The sequence below is a fragment of the Portunus trituberculatus genome, chromosome 38 (assembly GCF_017591435.1).
Source record: "Portunus trituberculatus isolate SZX2019 chromosome 38, ASM1759143v1, whole genome shotgun sequence".
Classification (NCBI taxonomy): Eukaryota; Metazoa; Arthropoda; class Malacostraca; order Decapoda; family Portunidae; genus Portunus; species Portunus trituberculatus.
Window position 1 is genome coordinate 34,297,702 of NC_059292.1, and position 17,450 is coordinate 34,315,151.

General features: G+C 42.8%; 1 protein-coding gene across 19 annotated transcripts in view; it reads right to left on the minus strand.

Annotated features, from left to right (window-relative positions):
- Positions 1-17,450, minus strand: part of LOC123515235 (A-kinase anchor protein 13-like) — a 567,618-nt gene that overhangs the window by 38,452 nt on the left and 511,716 nt on the right. For all 19 annotated transcript variants that reach the window (XR_006677839.1, XM_045273802.1, XM_045273804.1 and 16 more), the window contains 2 exons: positions 6,611-6,741; positions 4,081-4,208 (listed from right to left, as the gene is read on the minus strand). Coding sequence is in view for 18 of the 19 variants with exons in the window: in XM_045273802.1 (XP_045129737.1) it covers positions 4,081-4,208; positions 6,611-6,741 (259 nt within the window). In the remaining variant the exon portion in view is untranslated. The remainder of the gene's footprint in view (positions 1-4,080; positions 4,209-6,610; positions 6,742-17,450) is intronic.

Sequence of the window (17,450 nt, forward strand, 5' to 3'; positions counted from 1 at the left end):
CACACATTTCACTCAATACCATCACTGAATAGATACTGAAGATATTAGTATGTCATGATTATGCTGCCTGTGATTAATGAACAGTGATAACTGATCTAATACTGAGAAAACAAATAATTATTCCCGATTTGGGATGAACGGCAGAATGGCTGAGTTTATGAAGGGAAATAAATAGTACATGACACTGTGAAGTGGGGATGTTGGTAAATGAAGAGGAAAAACGTGTAAGACAAAAAACAAGAGAGAGAGAGAGAGAGAGAGAGAGAGAGAGAGAGAGAGAGAGAGAGAGAGAGAGAGAGAGAAAGGAAATATGCAACCAGTATGAATATGAAATAAGATTGGGAAGGAAAAAAAGAAAGATTAGAGAGACATAAAGAAAGCCCATAAAACAGACAACTTTTAAAATGATAAGAAAAAGAAAGAAAAAAATAGGAGAAAAAATAGAGAAAAGATGAAGACAGAAAAAACACCAGAAGAAAAATGGAAAATATGAGAAAAGGAATGTTGAAGAAAGAAGGAGAGGAAGACGTAGTATGGAAGTGGGGATGGAGGGCATGATGGAGGGGAAACACGGTGTGGAAACGGGAAGGGGGAAGGAGACGGCAGTGCTTATGGGATCAGACTGATGGGATATTTGAAGGCAAGATCCAGTTTGGAGTGACAGAGAGAAATCCATCGGCGAACATAGACTTTGCATTACTTGCGAGAGAGAGAGAGAGAGAGAGAGAGAGAGAGAGAGAGAGAGAGAGAGAGAGCACTACTGTGGAGGAGTGATGGAAGGAAGGGAAGTAGGTGTGAAAAGTGATGTAGGAAATAAGTAGAAAGGCAGTGAAAGGCAAAAGGAAGATATACATTAAAGGAGGAAGAGGAGGAGGAAAACGACTACAACGACAATGTAAGCGATGAAAACAAACAAGAGAGGATAGTGGATCTCTCTCTCTCTCTCTCTCTCTCTCTCTCTCGCTCCCGAAAAGCAATTAGGCAGCCCCCGCCAGGCGTGACGTGATGGCTGCAGGCAACACGTGTTGAATGGAAGCACCAACGGGTGAGTGACATTGCGCGGCGTCGATTTCACCTCGCTGCGCCTCATAACGTGTATCGTTTCTGGCACATTGGCAGCATAATTAAATTCATTCACATGATTACCATGGCTAATCACTAGACTAAACACAGTCAGAGAAATGCAAATAGAAATGGCACCAACGGAAGCAAAACCAGCACCACATATCAAGGCTGAGTGCACCATGTCACCTCTCACTCTGCGGCTCCCAACGCTCGCAACTCTTCATTTGCATTGCCGTACGGTGTTACTGTATCCGTAGCTCACTTATTCCTTCGTGCTTTACGTGAAGGTATGTATTATGAGTGTCGACATTAAAATTTTGAACTTTCTGAGGCCTCAGAGTTGCATGCATGTATCATTACGATAACGGGTGAATATTTGGCCAAGACCTTTCTCTCTACACCTCACAGGCTGTGAACTTCACTGTCAGTACTGAAGTGGGGGTGAGCCGGGCCACCCAGTAAAGGTTCCTTCCCTCGGTGACATTATCTTTAGCGGAAGTGCGTCTCTCCCTTTAATATCCTCCAAGCGACATTCATTGAAAGTTCTCCGGGACGCGGAACAGTGTTGGTGCCCAGACTTTCTGTATGGCATTTTTTCCAGCCGGACTTCTTACTGGATTCGTGCTTCCTTGTCACAGTTCAAACATTTTTGAGTGCTTTCGAAAAAGATAACGAAGAGAAGCTGCGTGTGTTGACGGATCCTTTCTAGTTAAAAAGATTCGAAGACTAACAGAGATGCACACACAGAAACAAACACACAGACACTATAAGAGCAAGAACTCGTTGCCAATACTAGGAAGTGTGGCGCAGGTTATACTGAACGGTAAAACAATCGACGGGATTATGCAGGGAGGGGGAAGATGAGATGAGGGGGATTGTTGTGGGAGAAGGGAGTAAAGAAGCACGTCTGGCTCACACTCTCAAGGGGAGGACATCATCTCCCTCTCTCTCTCTCTCTCTCTCTCTCTCTCTCGGGACGGATCATATACAAAATACATAAAACAATACGAAACTGATAAGATTGCATCACACACACACACACACACACACACACACACGACCTTCACATAATTTCTATCTATTCTCTGTCACGTGTCAGGTCACGTGTTTCGGGGTGCATCTGACACTCTCTCTCTCTCTCTCTCTCTCTCTCTGAAGATCACAAGAAATTACCTACTCTAATCTCTTTTCCAGGACGGCAATTCAAGTTACTTTTCCTCCACCACCGCAGCAGACGTGAAGTGAGTCGCAATAACCTGGGAAGTCATTGCAAACTGCTTCTCACCTTGAAAGTGATACTCGGCTCACTCGCACAGGGGGTCTCAGTTGTACCACAAAGCCTAACACTGATCTAAACCTGCCTCGCAAATAAGCACTACGCTGCTGCTGACTGTGCGTGACTATAGTTTATTTTCTTGTCGGTGAACGCTATTATCTCTCAGCCTTGTGACACGGCAGGACCCAGCACGATTCTCCAACATTTCCGTGGTATTCACGACTACTATTAACACTCTATTCATATTCCAGTGGAAGTTATTAAGTTCTAAAGAGTGTTTCAGCAAGGATTCTGCTTCACCAATGAAAAAAAAAAACACAACTATGAGAACGCGAATAATCTCTGCGGTCCCAGAGCGCTGTTTTAATGAGGCATGCTGCAGTGTTTCAAAATATGAGAATTGGAATAGTGAGGATCGGCAGCTACTGTCCCGCACGACTCAACTTTATCAACTTGAGGATAAAAGAAATGCAATAATGAAACGAACCTGAGGCGCGAGGGAGAGGAAGGTCCTTTTTTAAGGTTTGTGTTGTAGCTACATCACCTTTAGGCACGCCCTCCTACAGTGGCTCAGTCCCGACTGCCGCCACCACTGCCACCGGCCACGCTGCTCGGCTCAACTATTACAAATCATGTAATCACAGAAACCTAGTAATTATGAATATTTTCGGATTTTTTTTTTTACCTGGCCGCAGTAATTCAATTGTTTTGCTTTCTTTAACTTGCCTACAACAATTTAATATATTATTATTATTATTATTTATCTACTATTCCTTTATTCATTCATATTTCTTTTTCAACAGCAACATCATTAAACACTCCAGTAGAGGCTGCTTTGAACTTCCCACGCCACTTCTTTAAATCATGTAGGTACAAACAATTTGCCTTTACTGTCCTCCTTCCTTTTTTTTTTTTTTTATTTATACCATGTGGGCTTTTCACGGGAATTTCTGGGCTAAAGGAGATACTTTTCTGGGGTACCTCCTATCTCAAAGCCCACCCGCTAGGAAACCGTTGCCCCGAGTGAGGAAGCCCAACCTACACTCGGACCGTGGACAGGATTCGAACCCGTGCGCTTGGAGACCCCTCGGACCCCAAAGCACGCATGGTTCCACTGTACTTCTCAGATCCGTGCGTGTGTAGACAAACTACTTCAGCTGCGCGACGCACACCATCACCACCACCACCATTACAACCACTAGCACCAACCACCACCACCACCACCACCACCACCACCACCACGAGAACTTACCACACAGTTCAATGTCCCGGTAATCTTTCCATTATTTGTCTTACTTTTCTGATTAATCCAATAGCATATGTTCAGTAGTATTCACAAAAACTCGATGCATGCCAGATGTCCCTGAGTAAAGGCAACGAGTGTGTTCCCGCTATTCAGTACAACAGTGTGCGGCAGAGATGTTCAAGTAACCACCGGATTCCACCAATACTAGGAATGAGACAAAGGAATGCGACCCGATCCTCCACAAGATCCAAAGGGGCGAGGAGATGATCACCAACATGAACACAATGCATAACCATGTTGAAGAGTCGCAATGCCGAAAAGAAAGACACCACAAGCCAAGAGATGTCCCAAGCGGGGCGAGACAAGAACTCTCAAGTCAGTCATTCACACACCACACTCGTCTCAAAGTGTCCCGGGAAGGAACCCCACAGTCTGAGGAGAGCAACAAAACACACTAGTCCGTGGAGGCAGCCAAGGACTTCAGAATACTCACTGCGGCTGCTGCTGAGGTGGCTGGGCTGTTATGCCTGCCAGAATAGAGGGCGTGGACACTGACTTCTGGAGTGTGAGTCGCGGCGACAGCAGCCTTGGTTTTTCGATAGGACCCGAGCTCCGCTTCTCCTGCAAAGTGACACATGTGTAATGCAACAGAAACAATTGGTTTGGTAAGAGTTGATCAATGAAGAGAGGAGGAATGAATACAGAAGAATGAGAGGGAAAAAAGTTTGTAGTAGTACAGTAATTTGATTTGAATTGCAAGGAAAAAGAGGAGTACCAGAATAGGCCAACACTGCCACAAATCATTATTAGTGTATCTCCCTAACACACAAACAATACTCACTTCATGGTGTGTCAGAGAATCTTATGGGTACATTCATTAATTAATCCCATGTGGCTAGAAGCCTCCTTACCAATCACGTAAAACTCATGAAAAGAAGCTGCTTTAATCAGACTATGGTTCCTGTTTTCATACGCTCTTCATCCAAAACAAAGATGTAGATACACAGAAACTGCCGAACTTCTCTTATATTCTTACGTATAAACTATTTATATTCTTGGTATATACTCATAAAAATCTTGATCATAGTTAGCGATGTATTCTACAATGATGGTTTTGTATAGTCTCTCTCTCTCTCTCTCTCTCTCTCTCTCTCTCTCTCTCTCTCTCTCTCTCTCTCGACGATGACACCTCCCTTTCCATTTCTCCACTCAGCCATCACGCAGATTACTTAAACATAAAAAAAGTCGGTAATGAAATGAGGTTTTACTCTTCCCGGATATAAGCGGAACAAATTTTATTGCAATTATCTGTATCGTTTGTTGGATCGCGTGGGAGGGAATTATTAACTTTAAATTTACTTGATTAACTCCGACCTTGTTTTGAGAGAGAGAGAGAGAGAGAGAGAGAGAGAGAGAGAGAGAGAGAGAGAGAGAGAGAGAGAGAGAGAGAGAGAGAGAGAGAGAGAGAGAGAGAGAGAGAGAGAATATAAGTGAGCAAGAAAGGAAAGGATTAAGAACCATATTATATTTCCAAGATCTGTCAGTAAGTACATCACACCACTCTTGTCAAACCTCAATTCCCCTGACCAGCACCCCCACCAGCCCTGTTTTGCTATCAGAAATATGATGGACTCCTACGCAACGCCTCCATAATAGCACTCTTCATAATCCTCCAAAGCGCCTCCTACTTGCGTTACACAAGCGACTCAGGTTGGGGGAAAACTTTGTCCACAGCTGGTAATGATAAACAAGGAGCTAGTTTTTTTCTAGTAAGATATCGTATTCAAATATACACTTCTCTGAGTTCAGCATTGTTAAATAAGAGAAGAACTGCCACGTGTAGACCTCAAGGGTGTACAAGTATACCTGCGAGAAGCTCCTCTTACTTTCTTTCTTACGTTCTTAATTAACCACTTCAGTACTGGAAAGAATTTTTTTAGCATGATTGGACGATTTTATTTACACTAGGAAGGGTCTTTGAAGGTCAGAAGTCTTCACCATTCTAATCCCAACATAAGTACCTCAAGCTGTATAAAATCACCAAATAGTAAGTGGAATAAATATGAAAACGCGTCATGGTACTGAAGAGGTTAAGAGGAGGAGACAAGTGAGAGAAGCGAATGGAGGAGAGGAAACGCAGAATGAAACAGAAATCAATTCGATCTCTCAACCTCGGCAATACTTCAATCGTGGTAGCATGATGATGGACTGGAGAAAGACAGTGCGTGGTGGAGATAGCTGGGGGGAACGGATGATGTGCGTGGGAAGTGGAGAGAGAGAGAGAGAGAGAGAGAGAGAGAGAGAGAGAGAGAGAGAGAGAGAGAGAGAGAGAGAGAGAGAGAGAGAGAGAGAGAGAGAGAGAGAGAGAGAGAGAGAGAGAGAGAGAGAGAGAGAGAGAGAGAGAGAGAGAGAGAGAGAGAGAGAGAGAGAGAGAGAGAGAGAGAGAGAGAGAGAGAGAGAGAGAGAGAGAGAGAGAGAGAGAGAGAGAGAGAGAGAGAGAGAGAGAGAGAGAGAGAGAGAGAGAGAAGCAGTGGGCGGTGTAGTCCAAGAAGAGAGCGAGGAAAGCAGATAACAGAAGTACATAAGTAGTGCTTGAAACAACAGATGTAACAGCTTACGTGACGCGCGTAGGTGAGACCCCAGAAGAACACTTGAAGGGAAGGTGGAGAGAGAAAAAAAAAAAAAGATGATAAATAAAAGAAAGAAATAGATAAAAAAGAAAGTCCATGAAACAATGTAGGAGGAGGAGGAGGAGGAGGAGGAGGAGGAAAGAAAGAATGTGGAAAAAAAAAAAACGGGAAGAGAGACCTGAAGGTATCGCTGATGGAATGAAGAAGAAAAAAAAAAGTGAATAAAATAGAAGAAAATAAAACGAACGTCAAAAAAAAGAGTGGATAAAGACAACGGAACAAAACAGAGAAACGAAGACAAAAAAAAAAGAAAAAAAAAAAAATGAAAACTGAATGAAGTATCTGGAAAAACAACAAAGGGAGACACACAATATACAGTCTTGCAACACTTACCTGCAGGTGGACATCGTTGAGAGAGTGAGTGGAGGAGCCGCCGCCGCCATAGGTCACCGGAGAGGATGACCCGGACATTGATCTCTGTTTCTCCACACCTCGGCGACACCCACCATCCACGCTGTCTAACCCTGCGGCCAAAAAGATAACAAGAGTGAGGGCGGCGGTAAGGAAGTGTGTAGGAGTGTGTGTGTGGGGGGATGGAGTGCATGTGGGTGGGTGTAGTGAGTAGATGAGATGGTAAAGAGTGTAATGGTAGAATAGTCACGTTATATAATGGCACTAGTATGTTTTGTTGCATAAACGCACACTTGTATTGTTACTCTCGATATGGTGTTGCGTGTATGAGAGAGAGAGAGAGAGAGAGAGAGAGAGAGAGAGAGAGAGAGAGAGAGAGAGAGAGAGAGAGAGAGAGAGAGAGAGAGAGAGAGAGAGAGATAATGTTTTTATTAAGCCGAAACTCGCAGATACTATTACTACTACTGGTAGAAATAAAAATGATGATAAAATAATAAAGGAAAAAAAATCTACGAAAATCCGATACAAGTGTCGTGTAAAAACGACTCTACTACAGGAAAAAAAGGGAAAAAAAGCAAGTAAAAGATTCCAACTAGACGCCCCCACAGCCACTACAGCCCCGTCCAACTCGCCAACGCCTCGAGGCCCAAGTCTTTCCTCTCCTGATTAGGTAACTCAATCAACAACAAACACTGGCTGAGTAGATGCCAGGCCTGGTTGGTGCTACAGTACTGTCCTCCGCCCCATTTCTTCCTCCTCTCTACACACACACACACACACACACACACACACACACACACACACACACACACACACACACAAGATCGGTCTATGAGCACTGAGCTCGCTCCATAATGGGAAGACTGGCTGGGATGACCAGCAGGCGACCGAGGTGAATCATACACACACACACACACACACACACACACACACACACACACCGCGTAGCGTAGTGGTTAGCACGCTAGGCTTACAACCGAGAGGGTCCGGGTTCGAGTCCCGGGTGCGGCGAGGCAAATGGGCAAGCCTCTTAATGTGTAGCCCCTGTTCACCTAGCAGTAAATAAGTACGGGATGTAACTCGAGGGGTTGTGGCCTCGCTTTCCCGGTGTGTGGAGTGTGTTGTGGTCTCAGTCCTACCCGAAGATCGGTCTACGAGCTCTGAGCTCGATCCGTAATAGTGAAGGCTGGCTGGGTGACCAGTAGACGACCGTGGTGAATCACACACACACACCCACACCCACCCACACACACACACACACACACACACACACACACACACACACACACACACACACCCACACCCACACCCACACACACACACACACACACTCTCTCTCTCTCTCCACATACACTTTCCTCTGAACTAAATCCAAAGGTTGTGTCACTGCGTTGAGTAAAGTAAAGGATTGCCATACCCGTGAGACTAATTCCCATCACAAGCGCCTCGTTATCCTCAGCTGAACAAATCTTCCAACTAAATTTTTCCAAATCATAAAAAAAGGCAAAGTTAATTCACAACGAGGAAGCATTTACCTTTATTAATACTTCCCGCTCTTTTTCCCGCTCAGTTTTCAAGAGTGCTCTCGTTGCCACACAGACACAGCAGTTAATATTACACACTCGGGCTGCCCTTCGCGTGGTATCCTGCTCTTAACTGCAATATTACGCATATACCCCATCGAGAAGCATTATTTCTCCATTTAATTGCTTCGTATATTACTACTTTCATATCATCCCCGCTCCTCGGACCCTCACACCCGCATGCTTTGGTCTTTCGTCCTTCGTCCTCCCTGACCCTCGTCGCGGCTCGCTACAGCCAACACTTACTGGGGAAAAGTGCGCTCCATTTCCTTACTTCAATGGCCGATCCAATGAGCGAGAAGGGGACGAGGCTAGTCTGCACGAGTATTGAACGCAGAACACCGGCGAGCTAAGGATGGTTGTAAAATTACCGGAGATATAATGTAGAAACGTGAACAGTGACTCTCCGTTGAACACCTGCACTTGTCTTTTATCTTGAGATGCATATCGGAATGTCTTCTGCAATATAATGTGTGAGTAATGTGTGAATAATGCGTAATAACAGTTTCTCCTCTTGTACATCATCCAGCCACTAACATCTGATCTCTTAATCCTCTTTCACCACTAGTCATGGCGTCTGATCCTGACACACTCGCGAGTCGCTAACGAGGGTATTTGCGTCTCTTTCCTCTAATATTCCTGTGGTGAAACCCTCGTCCCATCATCAAGCGTTAAACCATTTCACTGTGATATGCTGATATGTAACAATTCATACTTGTCACAACACTGCCCGTGGGATTAAAACATAGACAAATAATTTCTGTGCACTTTGAAATAATCCTAAAGAGAACAAAGCGATTGGAAGCCATATTGTTACACTTTGTCAAATAACATTCGCTATTTTACCAGAGACTCGTGAAAGAAAGTCAAAGGAATATTTCAAGAGTCTTCATGATTTTGGAGATACTTCAGCGCAGATTCTATATATAAATACATTATCAATGGCAAGAAACACTTATCAGAACCTTACTATCTCTATACCGACTGGAAATTGTTGGGTTAAGAAAACAAGTGTCTGAGGGAAGGCACAAAGCACGTGACCACGACAAATACTATGTTTTGTTCTGAGTTTCACCGACAGGTTTACCACAACAGAATCGAAGGCAACACTGATAACAACACAAAATTATTGGAGACTCCTGAACATTCACATCTCTTCCGGGTTCATGCTGAACCAGAATCTTCCCTCCAAACGTATTTCGTTGAGTGTGGCGGAAGATTCAGCATTCATTATGTAACTTAATTATTTTTTTGTAATATTCTTCGTATCGATCCCTGTCTGTAAGTCTACACGATAGAATGAAGACAAAACAGCTAGATTCAGGTTGAACGAAATATCTTTTATAAACATAAGTTTACAAAGTTTGCACAACTGCTGTCAGACAAAGGGAGCGTGGGAAACTTCACCCAGGAAATCCGCAGGCGTGAAATGTCAATGAAAGGAAAAGCTGATACTTTTTATAAACACGTGCATAACAAACGAACGATCTTCACTACAATTTCTAGTTTCTCCACACGGACGCCGCACCAACAGGTCTTACTTTCGTTTATTCACAGACCTAACTGTGGAAAGACCTAATTCTGGAAATTTTTTTTGTTTAACAACCGTCAAATGTTATAAACGTTGTCGCCTGTTATTTCTAGCTAGCAATTTATGGTTGGTTAACAAGTGAACCTCATACTCACACCACACACACACACACACACACACACACTTATGAGGGCACTGACAAGGTCTACATGAATCACAATCAATGAAGTGTGGCTGATGTGCAGTGCGTCACGGCAGAGTTGGTTGCCAAGGACTTCTGACTGCACTCTGGCTACTGGCGGCTTCAGTGGGCCTTGTTTTCAAGCGTTTTTTTTTTTTTGTTCTTGGCCAGTCCCCTCTTACATAAAAAATCTTCCATACCGTTCAACCACCACCACCCCATCACCGCACTAACGCTCTGGTGCCCTTAGTCTTGTTTCTCTGTAATCTTAAAAGGCTCGAGGCAGAAAAGGAGTAGCATCAACTTGGCTCTAAATCGCGTGCCGGCAATACTCGGGTAGCCGTGAGTCGCCCCTCCCGCCGTGCCACTTAGCGGCCTGCCCACAAAGGCCACGGAATGGCACCACTTACGATGGAATTCTCTCGACCAATATCATTCTTCTGGCGGCGACCGACCCTTGGGAGGACGAGGAGAATGAATCGGTGTCCCCTTGGTCTATGAGTGGCGTGGAGGCTGTTGTGTTTATGTCTGAAGTGACCTTGTCCATGCAGTGATATGGTGTTGTTCTCGCTGTTGCTGACGTTCTATTGTTGTTGTTGACGACAGTGGTGTGCTCCAGGTCTTCTATACATATACTAAAATCACCCTTCATAGATGAATTCTTTTTTGCACTATCTGTTTCACCAACTCAATCACCTATGATCTGAATTCTTGCCGTGTCATAATAATTACGTATATATACATGCGCAGAACCACAGTGACTATGAGAAGACACAGGACAAGAGCAGTGCAGTATGACAAAGAGGAGCTTTATTCATGATGGGTTATCAGGAAGGAAGCTCCGTCTCTTTGTCGTGTTGCAGCGAACCCACCTCTTGTCCCTTCCTCGGGTCTTTGTTTATGTAGCGGCTGCAATTTCGGTCAGGACTGATATGACCACGAGTATTCTATCTATAACAGCGACCTTGTAGGGATACTCAGCAGATCAGAAGGGTTAAGACTGAGGAAAGACGCACGACACAGAGCAGATCACTGGCATATTACTTCACTTCTGACCAAGACAATACTTAATTAGAGAGAGGGAGTGAGATCAGTAGAAAAACAAACGAACAACAAAGGAAAGTAGAAAGACAAACGAGTGACAAGACATGGGGAGGAACGGAGGGAACGGACAAAGAGCATTTAACATATTGCTACCAGATGACTAGACTTGTGACCACTGTTGAACTTGACTGGAGAGCGAGGCAGCGAGGGAAGGGAGAAGGACGAGTGACAGAAACCATAAAGAGTGAAAAAAACACGCAGGAGTCCTACAGGATCTTTCCCCGCAGACTTATTCGCAGGCAAGTGTTGTCGTTCAGCGTGTGCTTCCAGATTGTTTCTACTGTCTATACTTGCCATGAAATAGAGTGGGTGGTAAACAGAATGGAGGAATTACGACTAGAGGGGGTGGTAAAAAAAAAAATAAATAAATAAAATAAATAAACAAATAAAAAAAATGGAGGAAATAGGATTGTGCCCGGTTGTAACTTTATTAACTGTTAGTATTTAGATGATGATTATTATTATTGTTGTTGTTGTTGTTGTTGTTGTTGTTAATATACTATCACTACCATCACCACCAACGCAATCACTACCATTGTTTTTATCAGAACAGCTATTATTACTATTACTACTATCATTGTTACTGGTATTACTATCATAATTCTGGTATTCATCAACTAATCCAAACGAAATAAATGAAAATAAGAAAGCTGGGATATTATTCTAAATACAGTGGAAACTCTGAACAACAGCGTGGATGAAACAAATAACAAGAAAACAAAAAATATAAACGCTGAAAACCCCCCCCCAGCAGAATTAATTTCAATGTAACAAAATAAATTACTAAAAGAAACAAGAGATGCAAATTAAAATAAAAATATCGAAAAAAATGAAACGAAAACTCCGGGATGCAGAGGAATTCATGGAGTAAATGAGAAACAACAATAAACGACATGAAGAAGAAAAAAAAAAAAAACAATAAAAACATCCGTGAAATAAATAATGTAAAAGGAAAAGTCAAACTCATACAGGACTCGAGATAAATGAAACATGAAATTAATCAAAAGAGAATACAAAGAGAGAGAAAGAGGAGAAAAATACAAAAATTTCTCGCAATAAATGAATTACAGAATTGAGAGAGAGAGAAGAGAGAAGAGAGAGAGAGAGAGAGAGAGAGAGAGAGAGAGAGAGAGAGAGAGAGAGAGAGAGAGAAACTTTCGATATTGCATCACAGGAAATAAATTGTGAACCTTATCAAGAGAGAGAGAAAAAAGAGAGAAAAACTCGGTAAATCAGACACAAAATTGATCGAGAGAGAGAGAGAGAGAGAGAGAGAGAGAGAGAGAGAGAGAGAGAGAGAGAGAGAGAGAGAGAGATATTTCACCTTAACACTTCAGGAAGCATGTTAGGTAAGGATACATAGAAAGAGACAGACAGACAGACAGGAAGGAAGACAGACAGACAGACAGACAAACACCAGACAACAAGGACGAGGAGGCGTGATAGCAGTGTATGCCTCAAGCTGCACACACACACACACACACACACACACACACACACACACACACACACACACACATGGCAACCACCAGATAGCGCTGCCCTGCACTATGATAAAGGAAAGTTGTGTGTGTCTTTGTTCCCACCGGCGTCCCTCCTCAGTCCAAACTATTCACTGGTGGAGAACGGGTCGGAGTGGGGACGGAAGTGTGTTTTGCATGATAGTTGGTGTGAAGGTCAGTGTTTTAGAGTCTTCATGTGTAAAGGACGTAGAGAGAGAGAGAGAGAGAGAGAGAGAGAGAGAGAGAGAGAGAGAGAGAGAGAGAGAGAGAGAGAGAGAGAGAGAGAGAGAGAGAGAGAGAGAGAGAGAGAGAGAGAGAGAGAGAATCCTTATTTGTTATTCTTCCTCGCGAAAAGTAAATATATAATAAAAAAAAAGAACACAAGGCAATCCTAAATGGAAGTGAATTTAAGTATCCTGCTGTTTTCTCTCTTCGCTTTCCTCAACCATCATGTAGCTGCATTGAAGTAAATTACTGGAAAAGAGGTTTATCCAGGTCATTTTCCAGGAAAGCGATTCAGGCGAGGCGTATCCAGTTTGTTTTCCAGCCAGACGCGCACAGTTATGAATAAATGATGAGTATATCTTTTGTTTTCTGCCCCTCTCTCTCTCTCTCTCTCTCTCTCTCTCTCTCTCTCTCTCTCTCTCTCAAACATTTACATACTTATCTCAGGAACTTAATTACAGCAAAAGTGTATCCGGTTAATTTCCTGTGTCAGTATATAAATTTTACTTATTCATCTTCCTCTCCTTCTTTTTCCTCAAATATCATAAATTCACATTAACTGAATGACAGGAATACAGTATGCACTTAACAAACTTTGGTTAGTATTTACTTTAAGTGCATCTACTGATAGATAACATATTTTTGCTTTATCTCCCCTCTCCCCCTTTTTCCTGTAATATCATAAATTGCCATTAACTAAATAGCAGGAAGCGAAAATCCACTTTTTTTTATTTATTTATTTTTTTTTTTTTTGGGCGGGCGGTGGGAGAGTTATTAAGTTATTCAGTTAAATGCATTCATATTACTGTTTACTTTCCCCGCGGTAGAATATATCTTTCTATTTCCTTTCTCTCATTTTCCTTAAACCGTTCCGTACCATGACGCGTTTCCATAGTCATTCTGTTTACTATTTGATGATTTTATACAGCTTCAGATACTCATGTGGGATATTAAAATAGTGAAAACTGTGGCCATTAATCTTGTGACCTCCACTGACCCTTCCTAATATCAAGAAAATGGTCCAATCACACCCAAAACTCAAGGTAAAAATACGTCCCAGTACTAAAGGGATCAAACATTACTTACTAACTTTCATTAAAGAAGAATATCTACCATATTATTCTACGTAAAACAGTCTATTTTGAGCGTTTCCATTTAATCTATACCGTTTCCCCTTTCTCCCCTTTCCCCAAATGATATACACTGCCACTCACTAAATAACGTGGAAAGAGGAACAAGTTATTTTCAAAGGTTTGCTATTCATTTAGAGTTTATTCATCATTTATTTATCTATTTTCCACCTCGGCAGCTGCTTCACGTTCAGTTACCACATGACAAGACTGCAAGGATTATATACGCGCTAATAATTAAATAGCAATAACATTCGCCAGAGCACTAAGCATCTTTGTGTGGTCTTTGAAAATAACTCCAGTGAGACAAGGAAGGTAAAATACAAGTCACTGTCTCCACAGAATCCAATTTTTCTACCTTGTTTATGAACCAGTAATGGAACAAGGTCTCAGCATTATAAATAACAGAAAGACTCATCTTTATGGTCTTGAAAATAATCTTGAACAAAGCTGAAATAAAAGTCTTTGTTTCAACAGGATATTTTTCCCCTCCCTTCTTTCTTATGAAGTAAAAAAAAACCGAGGCAAACAGGAGCTTGCGGAACGGCTGCCACACGAAACACGACCCTCCCGCCGTGCTGGACGTTTTTGTCTTCAGCCGTCACGGTGAAACGAATGAGGCGTCCCACTGTCTGTCAGCTCCGCGATGCCGTGATGGCTGTGGCCGTGAGAGGCGAGGAAGGAGGAACGGAACTAAAGGAGGAAATAACTTGGAATACTTTCGTTGTTAAATATATGAATCATGGACACTGTGCGGGAAACATTAACAATAAGTGATTCTGTCTAACTGCTAACAGGAATTCATGGTTTCTTCAATCTAGAGAAGGAATTGAGCTGAGAACTTAAAATTCTGTTCTTCGTCTTAACTACATGACTCGCAAACACACAAACATTACACGGTAAATATTAACGGGAACTGAATCTATTTAGAAGCACTCAGGGTAACTTCAATCTAGAGGAGGAAGTGGGAATGCGAGTCCCTTCACACCCCTCAGTACATGAATCACGAATACTGTATGCAGAACAACAAAGTAAACGGAATCTATTTAAGAGCGCCCTTGGTTAATTTCACCAATCTAGAGGCGGAAATGAGGCAATGAGTTCAGAATATAGGTCCTTTCACGGCCTTTACTACATGAATCGTGAACACAGCGCGGGATATATTAATGCAGACTGAATCTATTACGAGCACTCTATACAGAACGTCTATATATGTAAGGGAAGGCAACGACTTGTTAGTCAGTGATGGGAAACTTGGTGGTGAGAGGAGACACGGAAACAGAAGTAAAAACATGGTACTACTCTACCCTTTCTAGTCTGCTATTCCTCTGGGTGTGGAAAGGAAACAGCTGGTATGTAGGAAAGAATAAAGTACAGCTGCTTTTTCCCCGTCTTTCCTCTTGCTACCATAATTCACTCCCTTGTCACACATAAGCAGTAAGTTATTGATGTAACTGACAGAAGACAATTGGAGAGCAGTTGGTAATCTCGTTTTCTTTTTAGCAGATCTTAGTGGAAGTGACTGCGTAGGGGACGGGGGAGAGGTTCTTTTAAGGCTACTTGTCTCCTCCGACGTGTGGATGGGAGACTCGAGGAAATATCAGTCACTTCAACAAAAGGTATAGTAGTATTTTTTCTACTACTCGTATGCATTGTATGTAGTCATATTTGTATATTCGGTGACACGTAGCTTTGGTCTTATCTCGAGACATTTTGAGAAAGAAAAGTGATTGAATATAAGAGAAAAGAACCTTGAGTTAAAAGAAAAAAGGTTTAGATTCAAAAGGAGTGTCAAGTGAAAAGAGGAAAGAATGAAGAGTTAAGATGAAGGAGCGTCAAGTGAAAAGACGAAGGATTGAAGAGTTAAGATGAAGGAGCGTGAAGTGAAAAAACGAAGGAATGAAGAGTGAAGACGAAATAGTTCAGCATTAACAGGGAGCAAGCTGGAGTTAATCAAGAGTTTAAGTTGAGAAAGGTGGTGGAAGTTAACCTACAGAACCTCACATTGGCGGTCAACGTGTCGAAAAGATTATTATTACCTTCCCGCCCTTGGTCTTTCCTTCAGCGGGTGGCAGGAACGAAGGGAATGGAAGTTACGGGGATTAATTAAGTTCTGGCCTTGATTCCCGGCCAGGGAGGAAGATTGAGAAACACGAGGCAATACAATCTTACCCTACCGTACCTCCTCCTGTCGTCCTCTCTGTCCACAACTCCTCCTTCTCAATCCACACACCACCAGCACCACAACTTCCACCATTCCAGCACTCTACAATACATTACTCCTCAGGCACCCACTAGTACTATCACCTACTTCTACAGCATCTCGGATTAGCTTACTTTTTTCCAGCACCAAGACTGCCCTACTTCGCCAACATTCCATCATTTACTACCATCTTATTCCTCCTGTGCCTATCAACGTCTCCCTCCTGTTTATTCACCATCCATCACCACCTTACTCCTCCACCAACAGATCATTTCACTAGCGCACGAAAACCACAATGTACAGTTTTCCGCGGTTTCTAAAAGTGTTGTAGCGTTTATCACCAACAGCGCATCGGGATAACCAACACTGTAACGCAATGGCTACTGTTATTATTGAGACTGATGGCTGAAATCACTTATCGTTGGAATGTGAGCTATTAGACAAATGTGCGTGATGAATTGCTGGTATTTTCTTCTCGTACAGGGAAGCTTCAGGAGGCGATGAGGGAAGAGGGAAAGGCTTGCATGGGTCTAGCTGGCGAGGAAGACTGAAAGGACGACTGCACGAGTGGGATGGAAATAGATAATAATATGAAGCCGTGGAAGGAGAAGCAAGATTGTATATGAAGCAAAGAAGGCAAGTACGTATAATAAGCAAATGACGAGATGATGAGCTGTGAAAGGAGACAAATGAAGTGGAGGCGAGAGGTGGCCTGGTAGTGTGTGTGTGTGTGTGTGTGTGTGTGTGTGTGTGTGTGTGTGTGTGTGTGTGTGTGTGTGTGTGTGTGTGTGTGTGTGTGTGTGTGTGTGTGTGTGTGTGTGTGTGTGTTTAGTGAAGGGACGACAAGGTGTGCTCGGCTCAGGTGTGACTAATTGCATTCCGTGCGTAATACCTGCCACGACGGAGATGTGCCCTTGACGGTAGGAAAGGTACAGTACATGTCTGCCTCACCTCGTATATCTGAACAGGATCCGTGCTATTAGCGTACACACACACACACACACACACACACACACACACACACACACACACACACACACACACACACACACATATAGATGATATGATGCATGAATATATTCCCTGTAACTGCTACAAGGGACGAAAGTAGGAGTTCTTAACCCTTTCAATACTGGGATACATTTTTACCTTGAGATTTGTGTACAATTAGACCATTTTATTGACTCTATGGAGGTCATGAAATTAACAGCCACAGTCTTCACTATTTTCATTCCCCCACATGAGTTTCTGAAACCGTATAAAATCATTAAATAGTAAGAATGAATAAGGAAACGCGTCATGGTACTGAAAGCGTTAAAATGACAGAGAAAAGATTATCCGCCTGTCTGCCTGAGATCAGGTT